The 17,398-nt window shown below is 38.7% G+C and overlaps 1 protein-coding gene and 1 long non-coding RNA gene across 7 annotated transcripts in view; one reads left to right on the plus strand and one right to left on the minus strand.

Moving 5' to 3' along the window:
* Positions 1 to 5,035: 5,035 nt before the first annotated feature.
* LOC122564014 (uncharacterized) overlaps positions 5,036 to 17,398 on the minus strand; it is a 29,317-nt gene continuing 16,954 nt past the window's right edge. For 3 of the 5 annotated variants that reach the window (XR_006315793.2, XR_006315794.2, XR_015752337.1), the window contains 5 exons: positions 16,612 to 16,783; positions 12,939 to 13,026; positions 10,615 to 10,826; positions 10,246 to 10,311; positions 5,036 to 6,183 (listed from right to left, as the gene is read on the minus strand). This is a non-coding gene — a long non-coding RNA (uncharacterized LOC122564014). Of the gene's footprint in view, positions 6,184 to 10,245; positions 10,312 to 10,614; positions 10,827 to 12,938; positions 13,056 to 16,611; positions 16,784 to 17,398 lie in introns of all 5 variants that reach the window. The other 2 variants (XR_015752335.1, XR_015752336.1) reach the window with 2 other exon arrangements.
* LOC122564012 (gap junction Cx32.7 protein) lies at positions 5,470 to 11,146 on the plus strand. 2 transcript variants are annotated; one of them, XM_087977360.1, is made up of 3 exons: positions 5,470 to 5,598; positions 6,751 to 6,871; positions 10,016 to 11,146. In XM_087977360.1, exon 3 carries the CDS (start codon positions 10,024 to 10,026, stop codon positions 11,101 to 11,103), a length of 1,080 nt encoding a protein of 359 aa, XP_087833486.1. In that variant the 5' UTR covers positions 5,470 to 5,598; positions 6,751 to 6,871; positions 10,016 to 10,023; the 3' UTR covers positions 11,104 to 11,146. The 2 variants fall into 2 exon arrangements, with proteins under 2 accessions (XP_087833486.1, XP_043574390.1); XM_043718455.2 differs by having other exon boundaries at positions 5,473 to 5,598; positions 6,795 to 6,871.

Genomic DNA, 17,398 nt, shown 5'->3' on the forward strand with positions numbered 1-17,398 from the left:
CAGAGATGCTACCAGACATCCTCAGTTTCTCCACCTTCTTATTATTTCAGAATTCCAACAGCTGCAACATTTTGCTTTTATTGAGGCTTATATTGAGGCAATCCAGGTACTTTCACTTTTCTCTAGCTGGAGGTGGTTAAGAATAAAATATTAAATTATGACTGACAATTTCAGAGTAGGGAACAGAAATAAAGCAGAAAAATTAGCTAGTGTGACTCACATCACTCATAACAATATGGGCATGATTTTAAATTTCAATGATTTAAAATCATCCCCATATTGTTATGAGTGAGATGAGTTATGGCAGGATTTTTACAGAGACGCAGATGTTTTCCTGACCATACAATGCTGTCTTGTATCGGGGAAGTAGTTATGAGCTGGAGATGAGTCTGCTACCTCCAAATACAAGCTTGAGCCAGCAATGGAGGCAGGGGGATGGAGAGACAAGCAGACCAGAAATCGTGCCTCTATTTGTTGGGAGCAACACCTAGATGCATTCATGTTTCCATGTCCTCCAGTCCTTCCCTTACACCCCTCATTTACCACCATACTTCTTTCCTATTCCTCTCATATCTCCCCTGCCCCATATCTCCCATTCTCTCTCCATTTTCCCACTTTTGTAAGTTTTTGTCTCCTCTGTGCTTCTTCTTTCTGCCACACTCCCTCTCTGCTTTCATGCTCTCCCCATGCCTACTCACCCAGTAATCACGAGATACAAAACCATATGTTCTTGAAATGATCATGAAAAAATCCATTTAAAATTCCCTTTGAGAAACATTACCCTACTTAACTTTCCATGAAATAATCAAACACAAGAAGTGAAAGTTCAACCAAGAAAACTTTCAATCAACCTCATACCTCTTAATTTTGTCCAAATAAATGCACAGGGATTGAAATAATTATTCAGATTACTTCAAAGAAATAAAGTTGTCTTTCACACAATGTGCAATCCCATTTAAGCTGTATAAACAGACCCCTACTGAGCTGAGTCCATTGACTGCTCTTGGAGCCCAGCCAAACATGGATAATGTTGAATCCTAATTTTATTTTTGTTCTTAACTTAAGACTAGGGGTTCCACCATGGTCCATAACTCTGCTGAGGTGCTGTGAAACTTTCATATTAAACTCAATGCAGGCAGTGGGGGATTTGAAAGGTATGGTCCTCCAATAGAGCTGGCAAGATAAGGTGTGCTGAGCATGGACTTCTGACCTACACCTGTATTCTGTGCTGATAAGAATTGCCAGATACTGGAACAAGGGTGGGCATCCACGATCGTGTCCTGTTTGCCATTTCCAAGCTGTTCTGACAGAGAGGCTTGAAAATCAGGCCCTGCTGTCCTAGAGGCTGGAAGGTTTGAAGAGGCCAGATAGGCTTGGAGCTTTATCCCCGGAGTGTAAGGGTGACCTAATACAGATTTATAAAATCATGAGAGACATAGGTAAGGTGAATAGCCAAGGTCTTCTCCACAGGGTAGGGAAGTCCAAATTTAGAGAATATAGGTTTAAGGTGTAAGGGGAAAGATTTGAAAGGGATCTGAGGGGCAACGTTTTCACACAGAGGGTCGTGCGCATATGGAATGGGCTGCCAGAGAACTGGTCGAAGTAAGTACAATTACAACATTTAAAAGACATTTGGGCAGATATTTGGATAGGAAAGTTTTAGAGCCATATGAGCTGAAAATGTGTTGCTGGAAAAGCGCAGCAGGTCAGGCAGCATCCAAGGAGCAGGAGAATCGGTGTTTCGGGCATGAGCCCTTCTTCAGGAATGAGGAAAGTGTGCCAAGCAGGCTAAGATAAAAGGAGGGACTTGGGGGAGATGCTGCCTGACATGCTGCGCTTTTCCAGCAACACATTTTCAGCTCTGATCGCCAGCATCTGCAGTCCTCACTTTCTCTTAGAGGCATATGAGTCAAGCGGAGGCAAATGGAACTCGTTCAGATTAGGAAATTTGGTTGGTATTGACAAGTTAGGTCAAAGGGCCCTGTTTCTGCACTGTATGGCTCTATGAGCGTATGATTGTATAACAATTATTTTCCCACTAACCAATAATTAACATATTTACTCAAAGTATCTATCAACAACTGGAAACCTATGATATAACTTAGATCCTAACATGATTTTAACGATACCACAAAACGTCTCGTAAAAGCTAATGGAATTGGTCTAGTGGATCCTCAAGAAAATAAAGGTTCAATGTGGATAATTGGATCATAGAGATCCACTTGTTATTGTATTTCTTTGATTGCACACAAATTATTGTCTGGACCCTTGATGACTGGACTATAGCCTATGTAAATGCAAAGAGCTAATTAATTAAGGTACAGTTCATCACTGACAATAAAAAAAGTACAGGTTTATGTAATGCTTCAAGGCAGCTACCACAAAGCTTTTAACATGTGACTCAACTATTACTCTCTCTCCAATAATGTATGACTTTTTAAAGAACACGATATCATGTTTGGCTGATGGGGAAAAGGGATACCTACAATACGTATAGCTCTTGATTTAAGATAAAGGATGGGATGTTTAGAGGGAATTTAAGGAAGAAATATTTCACTTAGACGATGGTGGGTAACTTGAACTCACTACCTGAAAGGGTGGTGGAGGCAAGAACCATTTCAACATTTAAGAGATATTTGAAGAGATATTTAAAGCTTACAGATTTATTGTCCAAATACTGCAAAATGGGATAGAGTACATAATGCTTGATGACCTGTGTGGACACTGGGCTAAAGGTCTTCTTTCCATGCTGTAAAACTCTGTGATTCTAGAGAGAGCAGCCTCAGAATCTATAATGATTAACAATTGAGTCTGTCAGAAGATAGCAGCTGACAGCTCATTTGAAACATTATCCAGCCTACAAAGTCTATAGACTGAGTCACTCCCCTGGGTCTATTTGAGGAACGTTAAGAGGCTACACTTCTTTAAGTCAGTTGTTACAGATCTCTACCCTCCTGCTATAAGTTCTGTTGGATCAAGAGGTCATGTTTTGCTCTTTATTAAAAATCACTGCAGTTCTTAACCACATTGTAATTAATTAAAGCTGCCATGGGTCAGCCCTGCATATTGCAGCCAAAGTTCCGTAACCAAGTCACAACTGCTCTGTTGCCAAGGCTAACAAGTACATCACTTTCTTCACTAGGGTCAACAATAAACAGGAGACAGCTAGTGATTTTCAGAAGTAGCTAACTTCCTTCACATTCAGGACATGATACACTGCATACATTTTTCCACTTGGGCTCCTGAAAACCAGAGATTGGCCTTAATAAATTCAAAGAACCAACATTTAATTAATATGTAGCTTATCTCAGACAATAAAAAGAGGATGCAAGTTTGTCAAATGCTTCAAGTAGCTATCACAATGCTTTTACCATGTGACTCAAATAAAAGCACCTCCCTCATAATATCTGACTCTTCAAGGAACTTGTTACCAATTCTGGCAATTGGAGAAATGGGATAACCACGATGTAAAGAAACAGGATCATATTAAGCATCTTGCATTAAAGTTAAGAAATCTCAATATATCTGGGCATTCCTTACACTATAGTAGAGCCTCCATCCAACCTTGCTATCCAGAGAAGATGGATTTGGAAGAGAAACAGCAGTAAAAACAACTTTTGGATGTAGGTTTGCTCACTGAGCTGAAAGGTTCATTTCCAGATGTTTCATTACCTTACTAGGTAACATCTTCAATGGACCTCATGCAAAGCAATGCTGAAAATTCCTGCTATTTATATGTTTAGGTTTCTTTAGGTTGGTGATGTCATTTCTTGTGGTGATGTTATTTCCTGTGGTGAACTCACTTCCTGTTCCTTTTCTCAGGTGGTGATAGATGGAGTCTAACTCGATGCGTTTGTTGATAGAGTTCTGGTTGAAATATCATGCTTCTAGGAATTCTCTTGTGTGTCTTTGTTTGGCCTGCCCTAGGATGGATATGTTGTCCCAGTTGAAGTGGTGTCTTTCCTCATCTGTATGTGAGGAGACTAGTGAGAGAGGGTCATGTCTTTTTGTGGCTAGTTGGTGTTCATGTATCCTGGTGGCTAGTTTTCTGCCTGTTTGTCCAATGTAGTGTTTGTTACAGTCCTTGCACGGTATTTTGTAAATGATGTTAGTTTTGCTCATTGTCTGTATAGGGTCTTTCAAGTTCATTAGCTACTATTTTAATGTGTTGGTGGGTTTGAGGGCTATCATGATGCCAAGACGTCACAGTAGAGCGAACTGCCAATGGGGAACTTCAAACCAGCGTCTACAGAAAAACAACACATACAGACCTAATATTGAACTACAGAAGCAATCATCCCAACACCCACAACAAACACTTGGCCTATGCCCGAAACATCGATTCTCCTGTTCCTTGGATGCTTGTCTGACCTGCTATACTTTTCCAGCACCCCACTCTTGACTCTGATATCCAGCATCTGCAGTCCTCACTTTCTCCAGATCAGAGTCAGAGTCAAGGCTTACTCAACAGTGTCAAGTTAGAACAAAGCAACCATTTTGCTTGGGAAAACTGATTTTATATTATTATATAAAATAGTTTTGAGAAATAATTGTAAGACACCTGATTGACTAAATTAAGAATACAGATACTAGAGATTTCTTTAATCACAGGCATTTTGTGGCTCTCTTCATTAAGCCAACTGACTAATTGCGTTAGTGGGTTGACTAACATTCCCACCACTATATATAAGCCCTCCTTTTAGCACAGTATTTCAGACAGTTAAAAGTTTTCTACAACACCCTCTGATATTGTTAAAATGAAAATTGAGATTCCAGTACGAAACAAAAAAAATTACATATATATCACTGTATCTCCAGCTATTGTCTATTTTTGTTCTTTACATCCAAACTTTTGTTTCCTGTAAACAAAATGAAACTATGGAAAACTGCAAACATGTAAATGGTACACATGATTTTCAGGAGGAATGCACAAAAAATAAATATTGAAGAGAAAATGTGCTGGATTTTTTTGGGTAGAATAAATACATGAGACAAGTGGAGACAATTTAGTTCAGAATCAAGGCAGAAAGTCTTGTAATGAAATGCAAACCTCTCAGGTTTTGTTTAATTGTTGGCTACTTTCTTGTTTTGAGATAAAATACAGAATGCTAGAAATTAAAGTATTAATTTATAGATAATGTTTCTACAAATCTTTTCAAGATTTAAGATAACAGTATAAAACAGTAAAATTCAAGATAACAGCAATATAACATAAAAATTAATTAAATGATTAAAAAAAAGCATCATGCTGTCGTGGATACAAATGTAATAGCGTTTTACAACACTTTAGAGAGCATGTTTGCTGCTTTTAATCTTTTCCAGAACATTCTTTGTTTTCCATGGTGAATGGTTCAACAGAGAAGTTGTACAATTCATCCTGGATTATCTGTAAACAGGTTTTTTGTCATTTACAACACAGCAACAGTTTTACAGACAGTTTTAGTTTGACCTATGTCATGTCAGAACAGTCCAATCGTCAAAAACCTAAATGGTATCGTTGGAACAACTTTGCTTCTGACTTTAATCTGCTGTGAATACACTCAACTCTTTTTAACATCTTTCAAGATTATTGGAGAGCAGAAAGTAATTCTCATCCAGGTGAGCAATACTGTTAATCCGATTTGATTTATTTATTGTCACGTGTAGTTTGTTACAAAATGCAGTGAAAAATTTGTATAGTATCACCGTTCTTTGCAGCCATCTTAAAACACAGAAAAATAAACCAAGACATAGAATATAAAGGCAGCAAGATAAAGAAATAGAGAAAATGTTCAACTTTATAGTCCTTGTTAAGTGTTCCGCCTTGGACTATAGACCTAGTGGCCAGGCACGAGTCCCCTTTGCTGTGCTGATGCTGCTGGAATGCAAGTCACCACTCTTTGGCGCCATCATGCCTCCACTGACACCTTTGCCACTATTAGTACTTGCTGGACCTCGACAATACAGATGCCACTGATTCTCCCAAGTACTGCACTGGCCCAAACTCAACTCCACTGCCACCTTGAGTCCACTTCAGGCCCACTTCACTGATGCAGCCGTTGGTAATGCCGCTGAGTCCCCTACTGGCTCCAAAACTGCCTCCACCATCACCTCCACTAATCTGCGCTGGATGCAGACACTGCTGGGAACCCAACTTGCACTTGGCGCAGCCATGGGTCAGCATCAGGACTGCGAGATTAAAACCTACAAATTAGAAAAATGAAAATTTGGAAGTTGCCTGTTTTTATACTTGTTTTACATCTAAAACATAATCCTTCATTTTACTTTATTCTACTACCTAAATTTTTTTTCAGCCAGCAATTGTTGCTGATCTTTAATTGTTGAGTGAACTGTTAACGTTAATTTTACTGAATGGATTTATACTTCCTTTCAGAGGCCGGTTAGGATTCAATCGCATTGCTCTGAATTAACAAACAAAGTTACAAATGGCTGAGTTCAGACAATTGAAATAACACTTGTAGTATTATTGCAAGTTAACATATACATTACAAGAGTCTTCTTTTATTATGCTCCTTGTGATGATAATCCTTTGGGACCTGAAAATTCCAGATACTGACTATCCAAATGTAAGAACATCATTTTCAATAAATTGTGATAGATTAATATTTATCTTTTGCAATGCATTTCAACTATTAATCAGTTTTTAAAAATGATTAGATTTCAAAGAAAGCCATATATTACTCCAAATATTGCACTAAATATATACTTGTTTGGAAAATATTTTCTGTATTTCTTTAACTCCTGTTTCAGGCTTGTAATATAGTTGTCTGCTGTATTTTCCTACATTACAACAGTGACTACACTTCAAAAGTACTTATTTGATGAATTACATTTTGGGACATCCTGAGGTCGTGAAAGGCACAGTCTAAATGTAAGTTTTTTCCTTTTCTTCTTTTATGGCATTTGATCTGTTCTAATATTTTATAAGACCTTTTTTAGGTTCGTGAAGTCGTACTCTCAGCTTTGTCATTTAAATATTGATTTCCCCACTTCTTTTTCACAGGACTATAGAATTATTACAGTGCAGAAGGAAACCATTCAACCCAAAATTTCTGCATCATTTCTCCAATGAATGTTGCAACTTAGTTGTCTCATTCACCTGCCTTTTCTTATATCCTTGCATTTGGCTCCGATACAAATAATCATCTACTGCTTTCTTGAATGCCTCAGTTGACGCTGCCTCCACCGCATTTTCAGGCAGTACATTTCATGAACAACTCATTGCATGAAAAAAGCTTTTTCTTATGTCAGATTTGTTATGTTTACAAATCACCTTAACTCTGTGACCTAGATTCTTATCCAAAAAGGAATGATTCCTCCCTATCTACTGTCTCCATACCTTGAATGATTTTGATAACTTCTGTCAGATGTCTTCTTAACCTTCTTCTCTACCAAGGAGAACAGTTCCAACATCTCCAATCTATTCTCATAAATGAAGTTGCTTATCCCTTTCACCTTGTACTCTGCGCTCTCAACCCAAGATATGAGGCTCGAATTACTTTTGTCTTGCCTCACTGTTTTGCAGATACAAGGGAAGGAAGTTTGTCATGGTTGTCAGCAAGCCTAAGTCAAATAAACAGCTATCTTTTGGTTGGGGACTCAGGCACAGTTAGTCAAGGGAAGACTCCACTACCATTCCAGGGGCTTGGATAGGTTAGACTACTAGTCTGGGTGCTCAGAGTCAAGATTCTGGACACATCTGGGTGAGGAGCTAAAACCTGTTTTGAATCTTTTTACCCTTTTGGGGGTTGTTTTTCTCCAGGAATGAAAGAAAGGCAGGTGTTGCAGGGGATGATAGCTCAGCTTTCCCTTTTGGTGCAGGTAAATTGGTGTCTTGAAGGCAGTACAGAGGGCATTCAGGGTTAGTGGTGCCAAAGGTTTGTATGGTTAACAGTGAGTGAGGGAAGATGCTGCAGGCATTATTGAGGATGACCGAGCATGAACATTGGTGGGAGATGAGTACAGTAACAAATGTAGACTGACTGTGAGTTATCAGAGATAATATGATGGGATTTATGTTGGTAGAATGGCAAAGACCATTGACATTCTGCCTTCAGAGCTATGCATTTCTCTAAATGGTTGAGGCTGATTTAACACACGTGGAACTTTGGACTGGCCTGGCATGGTTTAGTGCCATAGACTTTACTGCAGGTGCTAGGGGAAGTGGAAGTCCTGCCTCTGTGTGACTCCATCCATCAGGATCTCCAAGCCCCTGGCTGCACAATGGGGTGCTAATTCTCCTCTGACTCCTATGTCTTGGGTAAATGCCAGGTGTCCTGCAGGGCAGCTCCACATTCACAGTGCTTGTCTGGGTGCACAATGGGCTTTTAAAAATGGTATAGGCAGAAAGGATGTCACTGAATTCCAAGATATCTTCTGAGTAGTAAGTTGTTGTCAGAAAGGCATATGGTAAGATAAGACCACAATTGGACATCATAATGCCATAACAGTGGGGCAGGTAGTTAATGTGGCCAGTTTTGTGAGATGCAGCAGGAAAACCCACTACGCCTCACGGTGGGAATCCCTCCAAAACACTAGGCAAAAAACTCTTTAGTCAAAACAACGTTAAGATTCAGTTTTTCCTTTTGTTCCTATACAGCTGATCCACAAGTGGTGCCACAAACCTGTCTCTGACTGCATTTGAAGACTAAATAGGTTATCAATGTGGGTACTGCACCCTGCCTCCATTCTGCACCCTATTTGTATTTTGCAATTGACTCCATTTTCAACAGCTAGACTGGGTCTGGGAACTTTATTTATGGAATTGAAACAAAAATATAATAAAAACTTTAAAAAATTGAAATCTAAAGTGAAAAAAAGCAGTTTGCTAAAAATTAGAAAACAGAAAAGACGGGTCAGTGTTTTGGGAAACTAAGTGTCAATCTATCTTTTCTCCCCTTTTTGAGATTGGTAGGCTTATTTCCATAATGTTTTGTTTTTAACTTCCTTAAAATAACTTTACATTCTGTATATTATGATATAAAAGGATAGACTTTCATGTACAACTTTTATATTTCATTGTACATCAATTTTCAAGGTTTATTATATTTGGCATTGTATCCAAAGAACACTGTAAATTGGAACAAAATCAGTAAATGATAAGCATTAGTATTTTGCGTGTCACTTACAGTTACATATATATCAATTAAACATATATAAATTTCAAAATGTTTTAAGATTAAATCCATGGAGAAAATATCCATGAGAAAACATTAACTTGTATAGGTATACCATATTGGAAAAATACAATTTGGGATACTCAAACCAGAAAAGTTAAAACATATTATAATTTCTGAACAAATATCAAATCAAAAAACTACTAACTTCATCAGATTTTTGAATTTGCTATTGAAACTACTTTGCTATCACTGGAATGATACTACATTTCCTGGACATCTTAACAACATTCCATTACAGTAGTACAAGTAAAAATGCACTATGGGTTTGTGTTGGTAATCCTTTCTGTGTCTATGTCAGCAAATAGATGCATATAAGCTTTGAATTAAAAAATAATATGGTGAAATAAAATTGGTGTATTATAATGGAAATGCTGACATTACTCATCATTAAGCCTGTGAGAACCACATTCTGTAAAGGCATCTGATCATTTTATTCATGTAATTTGTAAACTCAGTGTTTGTAACTCATTCATGGGATGTGGGAGTTACTGGATGGCCTGCATTTATTGTACATTCCTTGCAACCCTTCAGAAGACCTTGAACTACTGCAGTCCTTGGGAATTGGAAATTACACAGTTTCCTTGTGTGTTATGCATTCATTTCCACTACCGTAGCAGTAAATTGTCAACTATATGTACTTTTTACTATTTAAAGTTTTTGATTATTTATATTATTTAATAACATATATCCATGACATTGTTCTTGAGTTAATACTGTTAATAACTTAAAGAAGATCATTTTGAAAGTAGCTGTTACTTTCAGTTACCTAGGTACTTGTAGGTAAAATTAATATTGAACTATACTTTGCTGATATCAACTTTTTTTTCTTTCTACAGATCTAGATATGGGTGATTGGTCATTACTTGGCCGTCTCCTAAATGAAGTTCAGAATCATTCCACAGTAGTTGGGAAGATCTGGTTGACAGTGTTGCTGATTTTTCGTATTTTGTTGGTCACACTAGTGGGTGATGCAGTATATGGTGATGAGCAATCGAAGTTCACCTGTAACACCCGTCAGCCAGGCTGTAATAATGTTTGTTATGACACTTTTGCCCCTATTTCTCACCTGAGGTTCTGGATTTTCCAAATTGTTCTGGTTTCAACACCATCCATTTTCTATATTGTGTATGTCCTGCATAAAATAGCAAAAGATGAAAAATATGAAATGGACAAAATGCACACACTGGAATTATCCAACAATCCTATGACTAGTGGACACCTTCCAAAAGATGAAAGCTTGACTCTAAGATCTTTTGTTGGTGACTCTCAGGAAATTAAGTGTTATCAAAGGGATGGAGATGATGAAATAGAGCACATTAAAAGCAGTAAGAACAATGATCCAATCTATCTATCAAATAAGGTTTTAACTGTATATATTATACATGTAATGCTGAGAGCAGTTGTGGAAATAATATTTTTGCTGGGACAGTACTACCTGTATGGATTTAATGTTCCATGTCTGTTTGTGTGTTGGACCTATCCATGTCCAACCAAAACAGACTGCTTCATATCCAGAGCCACAGAAAAGACCATCTTTTTGAACTTTATGTTTTGTGTTAGTCTTGCATGCTTTTTGCTGAACATCGTTGAGCTCCATTACTTGGGATGGATTTATATTGCACGTGTGTTATGTACTACTTGCTCACCCTGTTGCAAGAAGGAGAGACAAAAGGAAGCAGTAAATCAGTCTTCACAGCAAAAACCTCTTACATTACCACTAAAAAATTCATTCTACAACAACCTAACACTGAAATCGTCAGTAGGATTGTTGAAACAGGGATCAGATAATCTTCCAAGTCAAGCAGCAATTTCATTGGATTCTGAATCAGTAGAAAGCACAACATATCAGGATGAAAAGGAATGTGGCAAGCTGCAACATGGAAATCTAAACATGCCTGGAACAAGCAAAAAAGCTTGGCTTTAAAAAGAGAGGTTTTAAACAGATTTTGTTACATTCTAAATTTAATATTTACAGGTTCTTTATATCAAAACAGTAACAAAACGTTTACTGATTAACATTAACTGTTTGCCATTGTAAAACAGAAAACAGTAGTTAAATTAGCCAAATATTAAGTATGATCAGGTACTGGAATGCCTTACTATTGTGTTGCAAAAGGCAGTTCGGTTAACCAAAATGAAGGAAAATATCACAATTTGAAATTGTGAAGGAGAGAGCATTTTCTAAAAACTATGGTGAGGTTCTCAGTTTGTGCTAAATTTTCTCTTGTTGTTGGAACATAACAGAAATGCCCTCAAACATCTGAACAGTCAATCTGTCAAATCTTTCAGAACAGGCAAGTTCTAACTCAAGAATTTCAATCAGAAATTACTCAGAAAATTCTCTACTGTAAGTACTCAACTTTGAAACAGGTGGGAATCCTTTCCCCTTGTCAATCCTTAGATGAGGATAGAATGTTCTATATGACCTGATTTCTCAACAGGATCTACAAACACTCTCTAATGGTGAAATGTTAACTGATAGTACTAAAAGCTTAAAGTGATTATTGGTATATTCCATATGTTCTTCTCTTTGTTTTAATTCCTAGATTTACCAACTAACTTAATGAAGATTGTTAGAGATGTCTAAATTATTTTTCAAAGTTTGATTGCTTTCACCACAGTACTAACTATATTTGAATCAAATTTACTATGAAAACAAGATCAAAATTTAACTGGACTGATATAGAAATGATCCAATTAAAGTGTTTGGAATGATTAAAGAAATTCAATTTAAAGTCAAAATAAATTATTTTCACCAGTGCAGTAAAGCTTGAATGTCAGAAATTATTTTTACCTAAAAGTACTAGAAGTCTGGACCTCTCCCATTAAAGGTTGTTGAGGAAATTTCAAACTGAGATGGACATCTACTATACAAAGGTATAAGATCTGAATACCCTACTCCTGTACTGATGTTCCCATACCATAACTGGCTTTGTTTTTTGGACAACACGTGATTGCAATATATTTTTCAATTCATCTGTAATAAGCATGTATTAATTAACTTTGTGTCATCATAATCAATATCACACTGTTTGAATCTACAGTATTAAATTTGAATGATTCAGCAGTGAAGACAGATTAGACAGGTTGAGGTTGTTTTCCTTAAAGTTGAGAAGGCTGAGGGGAGATCTGATTGAGATGTACTGTACAAGGTTCTGAGGGGCATGGATAGGGCAGATGAGGTGAAATCTTTCTGGTTAGTGGAGGGGTCAATAAGTAAGGGGCAATGTTTTAAGGTAAGGAGCAGGACGTTTGGAGAGGATTTAAGGGAAACCTTTTTCAACAAGATGGTTGTGAATATTTGAAAGGGTAGTAGAGGCAGTAACTCTAGAGATATTTAAGAACTATTTAGATGAACACTTGAAAAGTCATGACATACAACACTACAAGCCAAGTGCTGGTAAATGCGATGACTGGCGCAGACATGATGTGCAGAGCAACCTCTTTCTGTGCTGTAAAAACTCTATGACTACTAAATACTTAGTTTGACATAAGGTTGGTTTTGACAGGACAAAATGATGGCAGGCATGAGATATTCGAACAGTTATAATAATGCATTGTAGAGTAGTCTTTCAAGGTGAGGGTCAGGAGTATATAGTATTTGACTCTACAATTGGTCCTTGCTATACCTAACCTGGGAATTATTTTCAATGCTGACATTTGATACCAAAAGTAAAAAAAAAGTTTCATTCTCTAGCCCTGACTTCTGTTATTTTGATATATCTAAATAATAACCAAAACATACATTACAATACTCACTTTCAAATAAACTTGTAAAATCACCAAGACGAAATAAGCAATGTAACCATTTGCAAACATTCTCAGATTCAAATGTAGTTGTTCAAAGCTGAGAATGAATTGGAAGAAAATAATAAGCTAGAAAGAAATTAAAACCATTAGCAACATCTGGTACACTTCACAACTCATTTCGTAGCTTATTGTTGTATAAAAGTGTTTTATTATTACTCAATTTGCATTCAAGGTGCTCATGAACTCTGTAAAACAGATTCTAGTAACAAAAAGGAAAACACTTGCACCCATATACTGAACACAGGGCATCCTAAAGATTTTACACTCAATTATGTAATTTGATGTTGCAATGGATGAAATCTGATAGCTAATTGTGCACAGCAAGATTGCACAGACAAACGGCATTCAGCTGTGTTTGAAGGTTAAATGATGAACAGAACATATGCTGCTTCAAATGTTGACAAAAGATCTTATCACAAAACAATGCATATTAATTCTACCTTTAACATTTTGTGTGTGTAGTGATTGGAGCAATGTCAGTCAGTTAGATCTCAAAGAATGAGTTTCCTGATAGGACCAGGTTAACAGCCCCAATCAGGGAGTCCAGGCTGACAGATATAAACAGGAGTGTCAGGTGTTCTGCTGACTCAAGGAACTAGCTCAGTGCTAGCTAGGTCAGCGTCATGTACTATGCACATGTAAATAAAAGGGTGACTTGGTGGATACTGGCCTTTGTGGAGTTATTTCAAGTAGTGATGAGAGTGGGATTAATGATGTGACCATGCAAAAGCACCGACAAGCTGAAGCCCAACTGGACTTCAAAAGGCACTACAAGTGGCTTTGTCATTAGAAAATATGGCATGTGGAACTTATGATTTACAGAGTATACCAATGGAAGTGGATGCCCTAGCCAGGCTGACTGAGCTTGGGAACACCATTTAAGTGAAGGCAATTGCATAGCCTCACTTAGGACATATCCTGAACAAAGGGACTGTAGGTTAGCCCACAGCAAAGCCCCAAAGCAAAGCTAAGTCTTGACCAAATGGTTAAAATTTTCTTGAAGAACAAGGCTAGCAGGTCATTGTGGTTGCTGCTGGTATACAAACTTGAGACAGCAAAAGAGTCCCACTAGGCCTGAATTGAGTAAGACAACTCATAGGCCGGTATCGAGGGGAGTGCACACTCTGGAGAGTCCACCTACAGTTGGGTTGGAACAGTTAAATTGCTTAGCAGCATCTAAATTAGAACCAATCAAACTAAAAGTCTGGTTAAATGGCCGCTTCTAATGGAGGTCGATACCAGCGCAGTCTTTTCAGTGATTGCAGAACCAGTCTTTAATTAAATTCGCTCAGGACCCCAACTCTTAAGTTTACATAAGACCTCAGCCAGGCTGAGAACCTGTACTGGAAAGCCCCAACAGATTAAGGGCACAACTTCTGTTTCAATCTCTTATGAGAAGCAGCTGGTTCAGTTAACATTGATTTTAGTGAAAGGCTCAGGCCCAAGCTTGATGGGCCACAATTGTTTGAGAAAGATTCAACTTGATTGGCTCAATATTTTTCCATTAGAAAATGGCTGCCTGAGTGAAGTCCTAATTAAATACACAGAGGTTTTTCAGGGAGGTCTAGGGACTATGAAAGGGGCCAAGGCCACCTTACATGTTGACCAAGAAACAATTCCACTATTCTGCAAGGCCCACTCAGTACCATTTGCCTTACATGCAAAAGTAGAAATCAGGAGGCTGGAAAGTAAAGGGATCATCAAATCACTACAGTAGTATAAGTGGCACTGGTTGTACTGATTGTGAAGGCCGATGGCTTGGTTTACCTTTTAAAAAAAACAGTGAAGTGCTTTTTGCAGCTGGATAAATACCTACTTCCTTGCATTGAGGACTTATACACTTATACCCTAGGTTGCTAATTATCTGGATGACATGCTAATAACTGGGAAGACCAACACAGAGCATTTAGAGAACTTGGACATAATGCTTAAACGTTTCTCCAAGGTGGGGTATGCCTTAGAAGGGAAAAATGTGTGTTCCAGGCACCCGAAAGTGACCTATTGAGCTACAGAGTCGACAAGACTGGATTACACATATTGCAAGATGAAGTGAGAATGAGCAAAGGTAACTCGGCCTCCCTGTCTGTACCAGAGTCTGGGTCTTTCCTTGGACTGGTGAATTATTATGGAAATTTCAAAAATAACCTGGCTCCATCCTGGCACCCTTACATTTGCTATTAAAAAAGGGTCAATGTTGGAACTGGTTTTGTAGCCAAGATGTAGCCTTTAGGGAAGTGAAGAAGCAGCTATCATCTAAGGTGCTGGCACACTATGATCCTAAGCAAGATGTAGTGCTTGCATGTGATGCCTTGCCATACAGTATTAGAGTAGTATTTGCTCATCGGTGACTCAGCAGAAAGGAATGTCTGATGGCCTATGCTTCTCAGATGTTGGCTGAAGCTGAACGAAGACACGCCCAGATAGAGAAGGAAGTTTCAGCAGTCATCTGTGGTGTGAGCAAGTTCCACCAATACCTACACGGATGTAAATTTAAATAATAACAGACCACAAACTCCAGCTAGGGCTTAAAGAAGACAGTATCATGCTGCCCATTGCTTCAGGTTGAATTCAGAGTTGGGCTTTTAGTTGAGTGCACACAATTACAAGTTGGAACACCGTCCAGCAGACTAAGTGGCAAATGCGGATGCCTTGAGTGGTCTCCCATTGGCGGATACTACTGGTGGTGCCACCACTTGAAGAGTCTGTTCTGGTTTTAACCTCTCTTGACACTCTTCTGGTTACTGCTGCCAGACTGTTAGACATTGTGGACAGAAAAAGAGTCCATCCTGACAAAACTACAACAGCTGGTGATGATTGGGTCAAAAAAAAAGAGCTTGTCACAACCAGAACTAAAACCTTTTTTGACCCGGTGAGACTAGATCACCATAGAGGATGGTATATTATTATGGGGTGTAAGACTGATTGTCCCGAGCAAAGGTCGCCACCAGATACTGGCTGAACTCCACCAGGGTCAGCCAGGGGTTTCTAAAAATCAAGATGTTGATGAGAAGTTGATGTCTGATGGCCAGGACTGGATGTTGACTTAGCTGCATTGGTGGGGCAGTGCCCAGAGTGCAAAAAGGACAAAACTTACTCAAGCAGCTCCCCCACATTCATGGAAGTGGCCAGGTAAACCCTGGACTTGGTTACACAACATATGCCAGTCCTTTCATGGGCATGCAAGGACAGTTCCATACCATCCATTGTCCAAAGGTCTGGCGGAAAGAGCAGTCCAAAGTTTGACTCAATACAAAACAGTCCCAGTTCCTGTGTGATTATAGGACCGCCCCTCACATAACTAAAGGGACAGCTCCAGCAGAATTGCTAATGGGGAGAAGATTCTGCACCAGATTAAATCTGATCTTCCTCGGCCTGCGGGGGAGGGTGAAATGGCATCTGAAATGCCAATTCCAGACTCAAGGCTCTAAGCAAGTAAGACAGTTTACTTCAAGGGACAAAGTTTGGTGTCAAAACTATGGGTATGGCTCTTACCCTGCATTGGTAAGAGGCATGGTCAATGCAAGGTCAGGTCTCGTCACATACAAATTTGGGTTGGTGAGGCAGTCTTGAACAAACATGTGGACCACATGAAAGCAGCATATGGGGCAGCAGCAAAACATACCTGACCCCTCAGAACATTCACTGCTGAATCCTGAAGAAGGGCTCATGCCCAAAACGTCGATTCTCCTGCTCCTTGGATGCTGCCTGACCTGCTGCACTTTTCCAGCAACACATTTTCAGCTCTGATCTCCAGCATCTGCAGTCCTCACTTTCTCCCTCAGAACATTCAGGTTCTGAAATCCAAAATAAGGTGACAAAAATAAACTTAGAGTGGGGGCCTTTCATGAATTAAATTACGAAGAAATGAATATGATATCAGTTGAATGTTTAGAGACTGAGTTTGACAGATTGGAAAGGGCAACAAGGGATCAAAGGTGGGTAAATAGTGTTGAGGCACAAATCAACCATTAGCTACTTCAATAGCTGGATGGGATAATTCCTGTTTCCATGTTTCTTAGGTCATAGAGTCATGCAGTTGTCCAGCATGGAAACAGACCCGTCGGTCCAACACGTCCATGCCAACTAGCTATCCTAAATTAACCTGTCCCATTTGCCAGCATTTGGCCCATATCCCTCTAAACTCTTTCTATTCATGTACCCATCCAGATGCCTTTTAAATGCTGTAATTGTACTAGCCTCCACCACTTCCTCTGGCAGCACATTCCATATACGCAACACCCTCTGCGAAAAAAAGCTGCCCCTTAGGTTCCTTTTAAATTTTTCCGCTTTCACCTTAATCCTATGCCCTCTAGTTTTAGACTCCTCCACCCTGGGGAAAAGACCTTGGCTGTTCACTCTATTTATAGACACATAGAAAAATACAACACAGAACAGGCCCTTTGGCACAC

The sequence above is a fragment of the Chiloscyllium plagiosum genome, unplaced genomic scaffold (genome assembly GCF_037043375.1).
Source record: "Chiloscyllium plagiosum isolate Xiang-an unplaced genomic scaffold, Cpla_swu_hap1 HiC_scaffold_31, whole genome shotgun sequence".
NCBI lineage: Eukaryota > Metazoa > Chordata > Chondrichthyes > Orectolobiformes > Hemiscylliidae > Chiloscyllium > Chiloscyllium plagiosum.

Bases quoted from the DNA above. Each gene is read 5' to 3' on its own strand.
- LOC122564012 (XM_087977360.1), top strand. From the start codon at position 10,024: ATGGGTGATTGGTCATTACTTGGCCGTCTCCTAAATGAAGTTCAGAAT.